The following is an 18,705-nucleotide window of genomic DNA, read 5'->3' as shown; positions in this document are numbered from 1 at the left end:
CAACACTCTTGAATGGTCATTTGGCCGGTACACTTTACAATGGCTGCCACAGAATGTTTCATAATGTTGCCATGGAAATCAGTGTCGGAATGAGTGCATGAGATCATCAGATTGCTGCTGTGTTACCATGGCAACGGCATCATTTGGATGAACATTCCAGTGGCAGTTGGGATTTTAACGTTCTGAGTCTCATGTTCTGTCCACATACGGTACAATGTTGATTTACAACAAACCATTAAACATAAACCATAAAGTACATCCAGAAGATAATCTTTATGATTGAAAACATGATTATCTCACATAGTTAAGCTTTTTCTTTTTCTTTATCTAAAAACTACAAAAATTGCCTCATGTTTAGTACCATTTTAGACAGTCACAGTTGTAGTGATGTAAGTAGTAGTGATATTTTGATAAAAACTAAATATTAGCATTATAATGACAGCATAAGCCACTTTCACCATTGGTTCCAATTAAAGCAAGTTGAGAAGTGGATAGATGGCTGCCATATGGTCCCATTCGAGAATAGGAATTCTCTGACAGTTCCCCTCTATACGGTTTTATCTCCATTACAACATTATCAAAACTCTATGTTAGCCATGTTAGGTATACCAGAAGAAATTACCATGATGCACTAAGAAGTGTCTATGTGAAGTGTTCTATCCATTCAAGTTCTGCGGTCAGTGCTTTGGTGCTAAAAAGTCTTCTCATTTAAACTGCATGGACAACCCAGCTCACTCCAGTTCATCTGTCCAGTGTTAAAAGCTAATTTAAGCACCAAGATCCAGTGGAGCAGAAGTTGGTGGATGTAACAGCTGTTTTAACTGAACAGCCTTGGGTGTGTGCCAGTTACTGGAAAGCAGCTGGCAGACGGACAGTCAAAACTACATGTTTCAGTGAAGAGGGCTTGCCTCCAATGAGGTGCAGGATAGAGTATGAAAAATGACAAAGTGGCATACGGTTTACTGAAGAGGGACACAAAGTGTATTTCACAGGCATTTTTTTTGAAAAAGACAAAAAACAACATTTGTGCTTTTACATTTAATTTATTTACAAAAAACAAAAGATAATGCACCTCCTCCCAGGTTAGCAGATACATTAAATGTTAGATTCTACCTGGGATTCCAACTATCAAATCCCTGCCACTCGTCCCATTCTGCAATGAACAAGCTTAAAAACAACTTGATTCGATGACTGACACGTACAGGAAGATTAAACTGCTCTGCAAGTGTAACAAGTAACAGTTAATTGCCATGCATGCAAAACAGTACGAATCTTTGTTTTTACAAAACAAGAGGCTATCAAAATATTGTTATCAGAGCCTAAAAGCGGAAGTTAGATTTTATTGTATGTAGCCTATATAGTACATCTACTTTGTCAGTCTTTCACCACTAAAAAGACCTCAGTTTGGAAAAAATAAAAGACAAAAAGAGGCTTGTATGGGTCACACTTACAAATTAAAATAAATACATTTAATTAGGGCAATGTTTACAACTGAGTGCCACTTAAGAACCCAAACAAATAATTTACCAATTCCAGACATTAACTGTTTATTGAATGATAAGTTATTTCCAATAACTTTTTGAATCATCAAATAACTGGTGTGTTTTTCCAGCGATGGAAAGCTCCGAATTTTGCACTAAAACTCTGAGGGGCTGTAACTTGATGTGACACTGAAATAAGGAGGATGTTAAATATAGAGGGTCCAAAGAATCAAAATTAAAATGGAATCACTAAATACCTTATTATTTACTGTTCTGCTTCAATAATAGGTACATTTAAAAATTAAATCATAAATAGCAACGTTCAAAAGATAAATTGAGAACATGAAATGACAATTTGAAACTGAAAAGTTAAATCTAAAACCTACTTACAGAGCTAAAAAGAAAGTGTTCCATTGATAAGTAAAAAAAAAAAATCTAAAAGTGTTAAATTCAGTAAAAGAATTCAAGTAAAAAACAACATGTAGGATATTTATTTTTTCGACAACTTCATTTACTGCCGTTTTATTTCTTCCATTTCTCTTCTTAATTTCAATTTTACTACTTATATTTTCATTAACATGTTATTGTGGCATTATTATTCCAAGCAGAGCAGTAATGAAAAAAAAGCATTTAGTGAATCTATTTCAAGTTTAGCCCCTTTGATCCTCCATAGGGAATGACTTGCTTTCAGAGACGTATATTCCACACTAGAAAGATGCAGTTTTACACACTGCTGCTTGGGTAACGCAATGACATCACTGACAGCAAACCAAACAGACAGGAGCACCAATCTGTCTGCAACAGATCACCAAACAGCAGCAGATGCACTCATGTTGACAAGAAAATAGAAAAAAGAAAGAAGTGGATTGGTTCCAACACCGTAAGCTGCCACAGAGTCCGCAAGATGCAGACCATTTTGGCTGCACTATGAAGCAGTGACACACACATTTCATCACTGAAGTGGTGAAGCGCAATCATTTACGGCATCGTACATTCATGAAGGAGCACAGTAGACCTAGAGAGAGGCAAAACACATGAGCAAACTCTTCACATCTACAAGACAAGCTTAATGGGAGAAATGTACCTAGACTGATCTATCAAGTTGTCCTTCCTAACCACAGCCTCTGTAAAACAAAGAAAAAAACGAGTTTAACATACTTTTGTGTGTACTCTTACACCTGTTCCCAACAGACATTTTAGCTACAGCATTAAAAACTGCAAGTAAAAGAGTCCGCTACTGTGAAAGAAAGAAGCACTGCAAGCCCATTCAGTTAGATGACCACTTTTTAAAACATGAAATCTGCCACTGAAAGGCATCAGAGGTCTAGTATTTATACAATATTAATCCACTGACTTGACCAAAAACGCTCACTGACAATGTTTAAAATTCATTCAGGTCTACTGGAGCGGGCACACAGTAGACAGGCGCTGATATTACTGGTCCAGTGAGGAAAAAAAGTTAACATTGGGCCCTGCTGTTGGCACTTGTAGTAAAGATACTGAACTAAACATAAAATAGCTTCATTCTTAACTCATTTAATAACATTTAATTTAAAAAAAGTAATGGTTCACAGTTGTTACACAGTTGTTGGATCAGTCCAACGCAGGTCCACCTACGTTTGTTACATGTTAAATTTAATTTTGTAAGTCTGCTTCAAGATTGGTCCTTTGAAATCCTCTGGCAAGCCTTTCCGCTGCCTCTTGCTTTTCAGTGGATCTCATGGCTCCTCATGCACACATCAAGTTTGGCTATTCTTTCCTCTGGTGTGGAGCGGACTACAGAGATAATTTACCAACTGTCACATGTTTGAGACCTGGAGAAAACAAAATTCCCGTCAACTTTTAGTAGCCTTTCACTGTGCCTGGACTAATTCAAAGGCACATCAATAGGAAAATAATCAGGAGAAATATTACGCTAAAATGTGCAATAGCTATCTTGATGCAAGGTGGTAATCAAGATATATTTTCATCCTGATATATTATCTCCTATTTGTAATGCTATCCACAGGACCCCAGAGAGAATAACAACTAAATTGAAAATACCATAAAAATCCATGGACACACACAGGCGATCTGGATGCTTGTAGGGTACAGCTTACTCCCTAGCAATGTTACCAGTGTCTCTTTATGTTTGTTTTTAAGTGAATCATACCACTTTACAGTCTGCTAACAGTGTAAAAAAAAAAAAATGAATAAACAAAGAAGACTGTAGCCAGTAAAATATTGTGAAACTCTGATTTTTGAGACCAGGATTTCCATTCAGCCCGTCTCTTATTCTATCCCATCCTCAGTTGACTTTGCAAGAAAGGGTGCCAATAATTACGACAGCAACACTTTTTTTTATAATAAGGTGTTGTCACGTGTTGGAAAAAAAGCTATTTTTGCCGCTTGAGAATAGTTTTTTGTTGTTGTTTTTTTTTAATGTTTTGTTAGATTTCTGAGAACGTAATGAAGCTATTTACTTGTGTTATATTCTGGAGACTTTAAGTCTTTCAATTCAAGTGATTGTGTACCAAAAAAACATGTTTTTCCATTTGGTCAAATCTGAACACATCTCCTTGAAATAAAGAACAAAGTCACAAAATGTATTTAAAATAATCCCCTCACACTTTTTCCAGACAAGGCAATACATTTGAATTGCATTTTTTCGCTATAAAATGTTTGGGGAAACCAACTCACTGCATATGAAGAGTTTCATTCCAAAACACCATATATCCATTTTGAGAGATTTGTTAAGTTGACTTTTGTTTCATAATAAAAGTATCGCATACAAAAAAAGCCATTATAGCCCGTACATACACACACATGCGTACACACACAGGACTTCAATTGGTAAGCCTAATATAAATTTAAGAAATTTGCATATAATGCATTACAAAAGTAAATAATGTCATTGAACAACTTTGACAAATATCACAATATCAAAAATATCTTCTTATACAGTAACTGTATTTAAAATGGGAGGCAGCTGCAGAGGCAAAGTAGTAGATAGCCATTCAGGTTGTTAGCCCTTATCCAGTGATTATTAGGCCTACATCTTGAAAGCAAAGAAAATGTTTTAATTATGTTTTTAAAGAATACACACATTGTAATTTATTGATTATTAATTATCTAATTGAAGAGTTTCATTCCAAAACGACATATCCACCATTTGAAAACACTGACACCTTCTCTAAAACAATGATGGCTAATATTAAAGTCCATTATGGGTAACTATTACAAGTTAAGAGTCATTTTGAGACCTTTACTTACAAATCAGTTATGTTTTTGAAGATAGATCCATCTGTGATTTCGAAATTTTGACTGATGAAATTTAGGAAGCAAATTTTTTCCAAAGTGTGAATATAGTGTTTTGGAATGAAACCCTTAAATTGTCCTGTTGTTTGCCTGTGTATCACCTTGTTTGATGCAGTACCTTTTCAATGATGCAAGGGCAAACAGGAAACTATGTTGCTCTTTGCCTTTATAGACTAGACCGATCACCAAAATGGCCAATTTCTCCAGAACTTCCACATATCAAAGGTTACTGTCACTAACTATGTCCAGTGTTTTCCACATCTTGGGCTCTTGAGATAATCTTTTGGAGTGATTTTTGAGCATTTTAATTGGATAAGTGCCAAAACAAATGACAAATATCAATCCCTAACTGCCAATTATCAGCCTTTATATACTTGAAGCTGCTTTGAGGTTGTTTCTTGTTTTCCACATTATTGTTAATCTCTTTCCTGTTTAATGTCCAACAAGAAAATATTTAAATTTACAGCTTTCCATGGTCAAAATAGTAATGGATCCATTTTGTGGTGGCAGTGAATTGACCCTACTGACAGCTTAAACAGCTGCTATTGAGAGCTGTCCAACACAACGAGGGAAAAGATATCAAAAGAACACTTAACATTTCTATGAAGAATATCACAATTTAAATGGGCCTACGTTTATACAGTAAATGGGGAAAATAAATAGCAAAGACAAAATAAAAGACAGAAATAGGATATTGGTTGAAGCTCAGATGTTAGGAAATGTGTCCCTTGAATTTCACGCCAGCAGCCCAAGCATCCCATCCAGCTGTGTTTTGGATATATAGCGTTTTGATAAGAAACAGCAGTGACGGATATTGCGGTTCATAAATAAACACACTTTTGATCGCATCTAAAGGGCACATTGTAATATAACGAGAACAGCCATAACAAGCGATCTTTGAACCTTCATTTCCCATGTAAAAAAAAAAAAGAAATGGCAATTGAAAATTTGGCATGTATTGTTTGGAAAAAATCTCTTCATATATCTCACTGTGAAAAATATATATATATAACCGATATAGTTCACCAAGTTACTGTATCAGTTGGAGTCACTGTTGTCTGAACTGGAGCCGCTGGAGTCGCTGCTGCCCGAATCTGAAGAACTACTGCTGCCGCCGAGATGGGATCCAGCTGTACTGCCTTTCTCTGGATGAGGGGAAATAAAGGCAGCAGTGACTTACTTGTATAACCAGATAAAACACACACACGCAAAAACAGTAATAATGAAAAAAAATAAAAAGCTAAAAACACACAGAACCTGACCATATGCGAGTGCATAGAGGAATAAAATAAAAGTATGATTCACGCAGGTGCATGATTTTAGTAAAAACTCCTTTGAGCTCAGAAACAGACCCTTCACGCAGGGTGGTCATGCCGCATTCATGTCATATCAGATTTACCGTAAATACGACCTCCCGACTGGGAAAAAACGTTCACATCAACCTCTTTTTGGTAATTACAAGTAGGATAAATGGGACTTTTTTGCAGGCTCTGAATTTCTCCCACTTCGTGGAAGTGTGTCAACATGAGCCAGTAAACACTGCAGCAAATCCACCGATGTCGGCAGTCCAAGACAATAAAAATCAAAATTACTGGTTATTTTCACAATCAAGTCTACTTACAAAAAGTGAGTAATGACTGTTACGCTTTGTTTATGGTTGATTATAAATTCATAAATAAAACAATAAAATTCTTTTTAATGTGGGCATTCCGAGTTAAACACACAAACGCTTCAACGTTGTGTACAAGACACTGACTGCTCTCACTCTGTTTGATCTGATCTTCAAACACTCGGAGGCCAGTAAGAACCACGCCCGGCTACTCTTTTGTCAATTTCTCATCAAATTTTAATACCATTCAACCCCGGAGGAACAAAACTTCTGAACACTTAGGTCCATGCGAGTTTCTTTATTTAACCAAGCTTTCAGTCTAGTTGACCTTCAACAGGGCATCTTGCCCAGTTGTATTGTGTGTATTGTAAGCCCCGATGAAGGTCAACTAGGCTGAAAGCTTGGTTAAATGGAGAAACTCGCAGCGTTCAGAAGGTTTTTTTTTCCTCCACTTTGATTTATTTTGGCCTCTAGCACCTTAGCAAAGAGAAGTCGAGTGTGCTTTTATAGAAAATGATTTTTAGAACAATGTGATGAAGTGTGGTATTGTCCAGGTATGGACGAATGAAGTGTCTCAAACTCCAACTGTCTGACCTGACTGGCTATTGATGACCATGGTGCCATGACAACTGTGATAAAAAAAAAGGACAGTCGTGCCTGCAGAGTTCCAGGCTGACAAGACCTTGATGACTCTGTCTTGCTTCAAGTTGGTGCTAACATCATATTACAGAGATGAAGCCTTTACAGAGGCTATGTTTACAGGAGTTAGATGTGTTAGCATTTCTGCCAACAGGCTACGGAGGCTCCTTTGCTCGATTCGGATTCGTCATCCGTTTCCATTGCTTTCTCCGCCCCTTTTGCGTGAAATAGGTAGGGGTATTTAACAGGGTTTCTCACTGGCGTATGAAACCCTGGTAGAGGTTGGTAAGTTCAGTAGCCTAGTTCAGAGTGACATATACAATAGACAGGTGGTAAACAAAGGAAATGCCATTATCTCTGACTGGGCCCACCCCTTACATTCTGTGTCTAAGGTACTACCTCAGTTCAGTCTTACTGCCAAGAAAAACAGGTATAAGGACTCCTTTAACTCTACAGTATTAGGCCTCCTAAATGTTGGCAGAAGGAGGAAGGAAGGCTATGATTGTTTGTTGATCATGATGTCAACAACTGGTGGAGACTGGTGATAAGGATGATGATGTGTCTGAACTTTATGAGGTTGCCTGAAACTCTGTATCAACACATTGCATTGGTAGGTGACTGTTGTTATTGTGGCTGTCAGTCTTATAGTTTTCATGTAGTGAATTTTTAAAAAAGGCGGTACAAGACCTCAGTACTTACGTTCGGCTTTCCTCAACTTCTTATGTAAACAAGTCTTGACATATTGCTCGAGTTCCCGCAGAGTGGAGGGCTTGAGCGTCTCAAAGTCTATCTCAATCTCGTCGGGGTTGGAGTCGCGTAGTGACGGTTCTCGTGTCTGGATGATGCGCACCACACGGCCCAGCTTTGCCCCAGGTAACCGGTTAATGTCCAGGCTCAGCTGGTGCTTCTCATCGTATGTCATAGGCAGAGATTCATCATCTGAATCGTAGCCCCTGGCTCCCTTCCTTGGTTGCCTGGAGGACAAGACAGAAACTACCAAAGGTCTGTATGGAGTGATTTAGTTTGAATGCAGAGGCTGTCAGTTATGTAAAACGTCCTACCTGGAGCTGGTGTTGACAGCACCTTTCTTCAGCTGGCCGTGCTTTCCTGCCTTCTTATCCTCGTCTGTATTGCCTTTACTGTGCATGGCGTCCTCTCTGTTGTCTTTCTCTCTTTTCTTCTTTGGTTTACCCACAGGGTCCTGAGAGAGTGCGGCAAGCTGTTCGTGGACGGCTTTAAGCTGGGTAGAGAGCCAATGGAGATGGGTTAGCGTGGTGCCACATGGCAATATTACCACAATAAACAGAGGCACAAGACTGGAGAAAACTCGGCTATAGAGTTCCAATGAAAATACCACACCTTTCAATCTCAAATTATCTTGATCCACAATGTTTTCTACAAGTATAACTGAAGAACACTAAATGGATATTAAAAAAAAGAGCCAATACCCCGCCTTTACTCCCTGCAATAACATACATCTTCTATGCAGATAGTATCTAGATGTGAATTATCCACATTTCATTTACATCTGCCAGGTTCAACATTATGATTTTTTTCATAGCGGCCTTAAATTCTTCTTAAATTTAGGTAATTTATAATTGTAAAATGAAAAACATTGAAAGTTGTTAATATACAGCAGCAAAATCACAGAAAAATCTAATTGAAGAAGCTTTTCTGTTTTTCTGTAAATGTAACCAGCAGTAATATGTAAAAAAACAAAACCAGCGTGGAAATTCATGAGGCTATTAAGTCTCTCCATCCATCTTGCCGATATATTAGTCAGACTTGATGAAGGGTTGTCAGCTAGCTGCTTTACTTCAATGCATCTTGGATGCATTTACTCCTGGGTTTAATGTAGTTATGCTCTACTCAGACAAAATCTGGCATGTTAATGCTATTTATCTTGGGTATAAAGAGGGTCAATTTCTCTAAAGACTTGCAAACATTTTTTAGAAAAGTCAAGAACACTGAAAATTTGATCATTTAGCTCCAATGAGATACATTTAACCTTATTATAAATTTGCTGACTCAAGAACGTTCAACATGCTGGTCAAGCCCTCTGACCATGTCTGCATTCAAAAGCCTCATCAGAGCCTTGATGGATGACCTGACAGGAACAGCTACATTAGTGCCAGACTGCAGATTAATCTTCAAGGGCCTTGAGAAGCTCATCACTTGGACACCGATCAAAATTCAGATCCATGGTGTTGATGAGGGAAAGTTGGATGACAAATTTCACATTTCTCTAGGAGGCGCTCTGATTTCATCCATTCCAGAAAGATCTACCAGAAGCCTGAGCGAGATCTTTGACTGCATGGGGGATACTGTCCATCTAGACAACTAGTCTACAGCTAGAGACTGCTGGCGGCAGTCAAAAAACCCCAAAAGAAAACCAAGACTGCTAGGAAATTTCAAGACCTGGATTTGACACCCTCCCTTCTATGGCCCTATGGGTAGAGGAGTTGCGTTCCAGCAGAATGATGGGGATGTGACAGAAAGTTTCACAGAAGAGACAGGAACAGGGAATGGACAATAAAACCTCTCAGTCTGAGTTATGGCAGGCCAAGCCTCAGCGAAATCAGTCTACAGCATCCTCTCCAGCCTGCCCAACCTCCTCTGCTAGGGCAAGACTGGGTTACTATCATGCCCCCTCAGGCTCAGGAGAAGAATTCTGCAGCACAACCTAAGCTACTGCCTGAGTAGCCCTGAAAGAAGGCCACTATCATTGGTTCTACCAGGTGCTGCAGGCTCGAACAGACACCATCTGCAGAGGCATCACCCAAGGGAGCCACTGATTTATCAAAGTGAGGGAGAAGCCCCAGGCAAGAGGGTCAGTTGGGTTCTATGGTGCAGCAAAATAATGGAGGTTGAATATTGGCCCAGAGCTGTAGCTCCCAGAAACCATCACAGGAACTATGCCTGGGCAAACACTGAACTATTAACAGATTTTCATGCTTGATCTGTCAAGGAGGAAAAGTATGTTTTAGAGTATTAAAGTGATCCGATTAAAGTGATTAAAGTAATCCGCGAGATTGTTTTTTGTTTTAAACTACACTTGACAGTGATCACTTCACAAAAGTGTAACCAGTTCTTTTGACATCACTGACTGACAGCACCTGCCACACCCCCCAAACAGGCAAAGATGGATTGTTCTACTGAGACTAGAGAAAGACGAACAAGTGCACTAGTGCTTTATAGGTGCATGGGTGGAAGGGTGGTATGCATGATTGGAGTGAGTAAAACCAAGTTGACTTTAAAACTCCACCTGTTAACACCAAACTGCTGTGGTAGCATAGTGTTGTTGTAACTAAGAGAACCTGCTGAACAAAATATTTAATTCATGTGTTGACTTAGCCACTATAGTTAGAAATTCACAGAGCTACTTCCTGATATGTGGATGCACAGTGCACCAGCCTCGAGTTGGTTGATGCTTGTTTAACTTCTACCGTACTGCCTGGTGTACAAGCGCACACTGTATTTCCGTTATGTAAAGCTATTGTGGCTCTATGCGGCCTAAACAGTGCATACTGTAATTCCTGTAAGCAGTGCACACAAATGCACAAATGAACAAACACACAGAGCCTGCCTCTTATAGATCTGCTCCTCCCGAGCACAGTACAGTAATCTTAGTACTAGATCTAATAGCAAAACAGAGCGGCAAAACAGACATTTATTTGTATGAAAATGTTGCAGATTATTACTTTAACTCTACTTGTAGGAGGCAAAATACATAAAGAGGCTGGTTATTCTCTAGCAATTCAGACCCCTATAACTAAATAAACATGCATTAACAGGAAATTTAGTCATGAATGTTCACACACAGACAGACCAATATATTATCTGCCCTACCAGTAACAAACGCCACATCTATGGCACATATTCTCACACTATTATACATTGACCGCTTATGCTTCATGAAGAAAAAAATGTCATGACCTTGGCTTTCATCTGGAAATAAAATGATATCAATAATTAACTTGAAGGGAGCAGGCTGGGAAGGGAAAAGAAAGCCACCTGATAATTCTTGCTGCACCCATTTCTCCCCCAAAATAACACAGAAATACCAGCAATAAAAGGATTTTAAAGGTAGTGGATCCAAGTATTCTATGCCTGTATCTGCAAGGAAATGCAAATGAAAAATGCGGTAGAGGATGAATTTTTTGGTCTATGGTGATGATGAATCCGTCAAGAACACTCTATCTCAGGAACAGGTCTGGAGCAGCAGACTGTGGTGTTATGTTAGAAGATTTGGAGATAGAAATTGGTGCTGAAACCCACCTGTTCTGCGCCCACCTGCTCCTGCAATTCAGCAAGTCGGGTGGTGCGCTCCTCCTCAGAGTCAGATTTGTCCAAACTGGAGTCATCGCCACTACTCTCACTAAAGGTCGTGCTCTTAGTGGACACGCCCCCCACTGATGAGGTCAGCTCCACAGGCTCGTCTGGCATCTTTGCAAACCTTTTCTCAAACACACCCTGAAACAAATATATTCACAAAGAAGATGAAGAGTCAAATAATGGACAGCTGGAGCTAGAGAACAACCAAAACGTTGGTTTCACTTTAAAGTCTTAAAGAGGCAATTCGACAATTCAAAACACACCTGAAGTTTCCTGGCCCTAGCAACAACATCGTGATCTGGGGGGTTATATTTGTAGCAATTTGAGAAAATTAATCGGACATCTGCAGCAAAACCTTGTGCATCCTGGTACTCTCGTCCATCCATCTTTTTCTGGAAATCAACAACTTGATGTTATCAAAGCAAATAATAGCATCCATAACCAAACATACATCATAAAAAATGAAAAGTTGAACCACAGAGAGAATAAGAATGTGTTGCTGTGTATGCGTTTGTGTAAATACACATACTTTGACAGTGCCGAGATCCATAGGGTACTTGATGATGTCATGGTAATCATGTAGCTCCAGAGCCTCGGCATCAACAGGCTTGTAGAAAGGCCAAGCATATGCTGCGTGTTTCTTGGACAGCATGTCCTTCAGGATACCGTCGCAATACCTGAGCTGTTCGCTCAGTCTACCCGGTTTGGTTGCATGCTGGGGCAACTCCCTTTCTTCAAAGTCCTTCCTGGGAGGCTTGATGGCTCGGCCTGCGCTTTCACGTCTCCGCTTGCTCTCTGGTAAATCACTCAAGCTGGTGATGATTGCCGAAGTCATGAGGGTGGTGGTGTCAGCCTTCCTCTTCAGCCCTTTCTTCTTAATTAAAACACACAAAACACCACAATAAGGGTAGATTCTCCTTATCCTCTGTAATTTAAAGATAACATAATTAAGGGTCGATGGCACAAATGGTGACTCACTCTGATGGCAGTCTGGAATGACTGGTTGGGGGTTGAGGGCGAGTTGGAGGTAGAAGAGTTGAGGCTTGTCTGATATAAGGGTGGTGTAGCTGGAGAGCATGAGGTCACAGTTCCATCCTGCCCACCTATGTGTGTTTATTTACACAAATTAAAAGATAAAACGCTGAAAAAATAAATACATTTGGAGACCAAGTAGTAATACTATGTTCTGCATTTCTTCAAGTATGCAATGTGCTACATTTAGAGTTTTCTTATCAGTACACTGCTAGGAAATGAACTGCAATGACACCTAATCTAATCCTTAAACAAACCTTGTTATAATTTTAAAGGGCAGCCCCAATGATATGCTTTATGCTTTCAATTAGTCCAGTTTGGGAGGTCTTGCTTCGTTCAAACATGTCAGAAGTAAATCACGGGAGTTGTGAAGTGTATCTGTGCTGGCCTTTGTGACAAGTCATTTGATAATGATATATTTAGATAAAATTCTGCAAAACTTTAGAGTAGCTTTAAAGCTCCACAAGGCAAGATTTTTGTTTAAAAAGACACCCATCTCATCAGCCTAAATCACAAAGTGGGGCTGCAATAGGGAAGAGCGTACCATCCCCATGATTTAGACCCTGCAGAGTCGCACTATTTGCAAAAATTTTATTTCGGTGTCGGGTATGGACACCTCTCTGCCCACAAGAAGTGACAAATCAAAATTTAAGAGCAAAATTCAAAACTGCCTCCCAAACAGCAGCGAGCAGCGCTCTGTCCAGAGAAAGCTGGACTCAGTGTTAGATCTTTTGTCTCTCTCATCCCTTTAGTATCCTTTGGTATAAAGCATCACAGACCGGCCGGGTTGGTAAACATGAGCATGCTGTGTGCTGTTTAATTAATGCCACATCATGTGATTTCTGGGCATTAAAGTTCAAATTTTCAATCAGTTACCTCTCGCTGCTGTATGGAGCTGGCAATGTGAGAAGTTGCCTAGTGTACCTTTAATAGAAGTGATAGTTCATTACCTGGCACGATAGTTTTTTTGGCCTTGACTTTGGGTGCAGGAGGTAAAAGCTCCACTTCCCCTCGAGGCATCTGGGCAACTTTTTGCAAGAATATCTTTTCCAAGGCAAGGGCCATCAGCACTATGTCATCTGTTGGCTAGAATAAAGTGGGAAATCTATGAGGCATTGCCATCTGTGAGACTAACAGACATGGTGTATTTTCGCTCATGTAGCTTCTCACCTTGTTATATATGTAGCAGTTGGTGAACATGGTGTTGAAGTCTTGCATACATTCAGTAGCACTCCAATAGTAGTTGTTTTCCAGTCGTTTCTTGATGGTTCCCAAGTCCATAGGAGTTGTTATTATCTTATGATAGTCCTAATTAACAAAATAAATCAATGTGTCAGACGCATACAGTCTTGCTTTTTTTTTTCAAAGCCATCAGGTATGTAGTTTAGAAAAGAATATGAAAAGCAAGCTTAAGACAGAGGTACAGTATGTGTCATCATCAGTGATATGTAACGTTTTTGACTTGTAAAATCAAGATTGCTGGGTAGCTACATGCTGAAACTGTCTTTGAGACTGAAGACAATTTCTGTGTTGCTTGATGATATGATATTAAAACACAGAATCGCTGAATTCTGAAATGAATGGCAATGAATACCAGATTGAAACGGCTCTGACATAAAATCTGCAAACTACTCACCGGTAATCCAAGTTTGACTGCGTCGACAGGCGTGTAAAAAGGCCAGGAGAACTGGTGCCGCCACAGGGCCTTGATCACTACGTTCTGCATGTACTGCAGCTGGTTAGTCTTCCGGCCTGGCTTGGTGGGGTTGGTCACCTCCGGGGGCGGGGGGTTGACAGGCTGTGGGGGGTCTGGAGTTGGTGTTGTTACTGCCGACATGATAGTGACAGGAAGGGACCAGGGTTCAAGAACGAGCCACAACCTCTGCTGGTTGCAGTTATCTTCAGTGAGTTCTGTAGTTTCTGTCCGTCAGCTCTTCAGAGGCTCTGGAGGAGCACCATCCCATTTCAGAATCCCACAGTGCAACCTGTTGGCATCAAAACAAAACCGAGTTGAAATACCTGAGATGTGAATTTTGAGTGAAGATGGTGTGGTGTCTTTTAACTTGTCTGTCAATGTATTTTACGAACCAAATGTATGTACTGTCAGCGGCTTACAAACCAATATGTTTGCATATATGTGTGCTTGTTTGACTATGGTCTTGTGCTGTTGCCAACCCTCTGTGCTACATGCTTTATGTGCTGCTTGCCCATAACTCTAATATCTGCTTAAATGTTGTCCTGTTTATATAAGTTGTGCCCTGTGCCAAACACATTCTGTGTTTCAATAAGTGATGCGCTGCCCGTCCATCCAGATACTGTTTTATTTATTAAGCCAGTATGTAAACATTGCTCAGCTACAACCACAATAGGAAAAGGCGATACAGTAGGAAGAGGTAAGTAAGTAAAATTTTACTGAACAGCAAGAAACCCACAACACCGCAATCATTTCACTGACACTTTTTTTTATCATAATATCACAGAAAGAACGACAGGAAGACAGAAAGAAAGAAAAAGAAAGAAACATTAGTAAAACCCTGGCTTTTCATCTCACAAAGGTGTCTCACTTTTAACAGGTCATAAAGTAGTGACAAGTAATAAACAGAACTGTACAGGGGGAAAATACTGAATTAACAGATAGTAAAACGGGTTATTATGGTGACTGTGTTTAGAGATCAGTAGAAGCACTTGCCTTTCTGTGATGATTTATTATATCAGAGTTATATTTATTAGGCTACATCACATATAATAAATGTTTGTAGCATTTCCAGGCCATTGACACACTCTGGCTTTAACAAAGAGGGCCTCTAACAAGCAGCAGGTGGCTTACTTGTCATTAGTTATCAATAGTGAATGAAATTTAGGCCTACTGTTGCACATTAAGTGCGCTGAAATCCTCTTCTCATAGGATTCCCGACAGTGATTAATGCAACAGACTGCACTCACATTACATCACACGGCCCTGGGCAATATGAGGCGGACTTTGTGAACATGAAATCTTTTCACAGCCTCAATGTGAAGACACAATATTGTATCAATGAGAAGAACACTGTGTATTAATGACGGGCAGTGATAACAATTTACACATTCTATTTGCAGTCTTGTTTGACAGTCTTTATTATTAAGCAAGATGGATAAGGAACCAAAAACAAAACATTCCCCACAAGCACTACTGCTGAATAAAATCATGTGGGAAAGCCTAGACAGTTAGGCCTGTTACATACTATACACAAGCAATGCACACAACACAAAGGGCAACACAAGGGACATTTCTCGCATTCTTGTGTAGCAAAATGTGAACTCCAAATTTTGTAACGTGATGCTAATGCATGTTCAAATGCCATGCGTTTCAGGTAGAGGAGCTAAACGCAATTACTGCTGAACAAACAACTACAAATGAATAAGTGGCCAATTCTGGTGTAAACACGACTGTCATGAATAATCAGATGTGATACGATGAAGTAGGTTGTCAACGTTTGATGCCGGCATCCAAAAATATTGAAAATGCCTCACTTCATCATGTTCCAAATGGGCAAAATGAAAATATAATATCCATCTTGCATTCTCAACCTGTTTAATGGACAAATGTACAATCTTCTGTATAACTTTTTCTTTTGTCGGCGATTGAGAAAGTATAATAGTGGACAATGGAGAATAGTGGCTTTGCTTCCTTCTTGTGGATAACTTATTTATAACTGCAGACAGGGCAAGGAAACCAGTCGAAGTGCATATACTGTGTAAACAGAGAGCTTGCATATGTCTTGCCTTGCATTAAAGCTATAATATGCAACTTTTCGCCTTGTGACAGTTAGCCTAGTGTAGCCTAGTTAGTCTCCCCCTCCTCCCCCTCAGGGTGTCATGTTCCCGCCCCAAGACTTGTCATTCATCTTGATGAGCAATCTACCTTCAAATGTCATCAAACCTCAGGCTGAGGTAACAAACATCCATAAAGCCAACACAGGCACTTCAAGTAGGCTAGATGGCAAACGCACAACGCAGGAAATCTGCAATTTAAAATTCAATGTCGACGTTCATCTGTGATTTTCAACAGGTCTAATCTCCGCATTTAGTATCACTGTTCTTTTGTTTCTTACTGCTGTCCGCCATTGTTGTTGTTGCTATGACTTCCTGATAGCCAACACCCAGGTCACCTCAGGACACTCCCACACCACACTTGCCTACAGCACATTGTATAGGCCCAAAAACATCACAAACATACACTGAAACAACAGTTTCAGGCAAATGGGGGAATTTGGGTATTTACACACAGGGTCACAGACACAAATTGATAATGTATAAGATATCGTTTATGTATTATTTTACCGACAAAAAGTTGTATATTGTAGCTTTAACTGGTTTGCACCAGACTTTACTTGCCCAACTCTGTGGGAAGCCTTCAAATATCGCAGTATGGTGGTATTGCAGTGATGGTTGAAGCCCATTAGGCTAAATAAAACTTGCAAGCAGACAAGAAAGAAAGAAAAAGAAAGGAAGAAAGAAAGAAACCGTTTAATTTCAAATAATTTGTATAATTTAGCAAGTCATGTACAACATAGCACAATGAAATTGAAGCCATTCTGAAGACAAAATCTTGAAAACCAAATCTTATTTGATGCCAATTAATTTATTGGACAACATACCATAAATTGCATGAGTATTTGTAGTATGAAAGGCTGCATATAACCGAGTAGGCCAAACTACAGGACAAAATAAAAGTAGAATGAATACTAGTATAAAATGTATAGTGGCAGATGTTGCACCAGCATTATTAACTTAATAAAATGTATTCTTTACTGGAATACACCTTTGAAAACAAGACAAGTAGGCTATCAAAAAATACTCAAAAGCAACTTTGACTGGAGGTCTGAAATGAAATGCTTTCTGCTGTCAGTGTATATGTGAGAAGTAATAAGTAAAACCAAAGACGTTTAAAAAAAGATACAAAGAGGAGAAAACTAGTCATAACACATCGCAGAAACCTGCAGTTCAAAGTTAGACAAGGTTTGGACAGAGCAGAGGGTTGTGTCAAGTGTTTTGCTTGACAGATACAGTAAAGTTAACGTTTGATGATGGCTGGCTTTTACCTGTCGAGCCAACAGCTCATGAGCGACAGGTTAGTCACCACATCCACTTACACAGTTGACAAGCTAACGCTAATTAGCTAAACAGGTAGCAAACAGTTAGCCTCTCTCTCTGCCAAGTAACGTTATCACATCCTGAAATTATAACGTAACCACCAAACAGTTTAGCTCCAAGTTATTTTCACTCATGGCCACTACTTTGTAGAGATATAATAGCTCCAATGACGTACAAATACAAGGAAGCTATCTAGCTGAGCTAACGTGAAAAGCAAGCAAAGCTAATGTATGTAGCTAGCTGGCTAAACCTCGCTATTGGTAGAAACGTGGAGAGTAGCTAGCATCACAGAACGGATAAAACACCCAGCCTTACGCCTCCGTTCAGTAAATAAAAACTGATAGCATGTCAAAGTTTGATATTTGTTAATATATTACTTTCTTGCGGCCTACTTGGGATTTTGCTTGCAACCGGAGACTTTTGCTTGCAGTGAAGTCCGAGAATCCTGTTTTATATTGAGGATGTGAAGTACCAGCGCGAAGCGGCAGTGACTTCTGACAAAGAGCCTTCACGGAAAGAGGACCATTCAGACAGTAAGAGCAGTAACGCCATTGGTATCGCGTTGTGTACCAAGTCGCATTCGTCGTTTACGTAGCTACTTGCGCAAGGAATCACGGGAGAGTCACAGGGAAGACGTGTTCACCCTCCACCCCACCCTCCCTCGGTGTGCGGCTCAAACAGAGTCCAAGAAATGTGGTTTTCGTGACGCATTTTATTTTTTCATGTAATTTATCAATGCTGTTTTTTGTAAATTAATTCTTTATTTAAAGGCCTAATGTATCCCAGAGTTTCCCCACCATTGAAGAGATGAAGTAGTTCTCCCAGCCTTAAAAGAGCTGCTATCCTTAAAAGAATTTAGTCTGGATTTCAATGGCAAGGCAAGGCAATGCAAGGCAAACTTTATTTATATAGCACATTTCATACACAAGGCAAATACAATGTGCTTCACATAAAACAGAAAAAATACATACACAAACCACAACTATTTAAAATGACATTAAAAAAGAAAGAAAAGAAGGAAAGATAGAGATAGAGATAAAATCGGTAAAACACACATAAAAGAAATATATAAAGATAACACCTGCTACATTTACATACAGATGATTTAGGCCACAGAGAAAAGGAATGTTTTGAGCCGACTTTTAAAAGAGCTGACAGTGGGAGCACATCTCAGTTCTT

The 18,705-nt window shown here is 39.4% G+C and overlaps 1 protein-coding gene across 1 annotated transcript; it reads right to left on the bottom strand.

The window, feature by feature from the left end:
- Nucleotides 1-1,964: 1,964 nt before the first annotated feature.
- On the bottom strand, nucleotides 1,965-18,002 carry LOC139916386 (bromodomain-containing protein 3-like). Its single transcript, XM_078289403.1, has 11 exons — nucleotides 17,904-18,002; nucleotides 14,030-14,378; nucleotides 13,564-13,701; nucleotides 13,344-13,479; nucleotides 12,340-12,464; nucleotides 11,891-12,232; nucleotides 11,625-11,753; nucleotides 11,305-11,499; nucleotides 8,088-8,266; nucleotides 7,726-8,000; nucleotides 1,965-5,923 (listed from the first exon to the last, which is right to left on the bottom strand). Exons 2-11 carry the CDS (start codon nucleotides 14,228-14,230, stop codon nucleotides 5,817-5,819), a joined length of 1,827 nt encoding a protein of 608 aa, XP_078145529.1. The 5' UTR covers nucleotides 14,231-14,378; nucleotides 17,904-18,002; the 3' UTR covers nucleotides 1,965-5,816.
- Nucleotides 18,003-18,705: the final 703 nt, after the last annotated feature.

This window comes from Centroberyx gerrardi, chromosome 2 (genome assembly GCF_048128805.1).
Source record: "Centroberyx gerrardi isolate f3 chromosome 2, fCenGer3.hap1.cur.20231027, whole genome shotgun sequence".
Lineage (NCBI taxonomy): Eukaryota > Metazoa > Chordata > Actinopteri > Beryciformes > Berycidae > Centroberyx > Centroberyx gerrardi.
Note: the sequence above shows the minus strand (reverse complement) of the source record. Positions and strands in the feature narration are given on the sequence as shown.

Coding starts and splice junctions, on each gene's coding strand:
- LOC139916386 (XM_078289403.1), bottom strand. CDS start 14,230: ATGTCGGCAGTAACAACACCAACTCCAGACCCCCCACAGCCTGTCAAC. Junction 13,480..13,563: donor ACTGCTACATATATAACAAG/GTGAGAAGCTAC, acceptor ACTTTATTCTAG/CCAACAGATGACATAGTGCT. Junction 12,233..12,339: donor CATTCCAGACTGCCATCAGA/GTGAGTCACCAT, acceptor TTAATTAAGAAG/AAAGGGCTGAAGAGGAAGGC.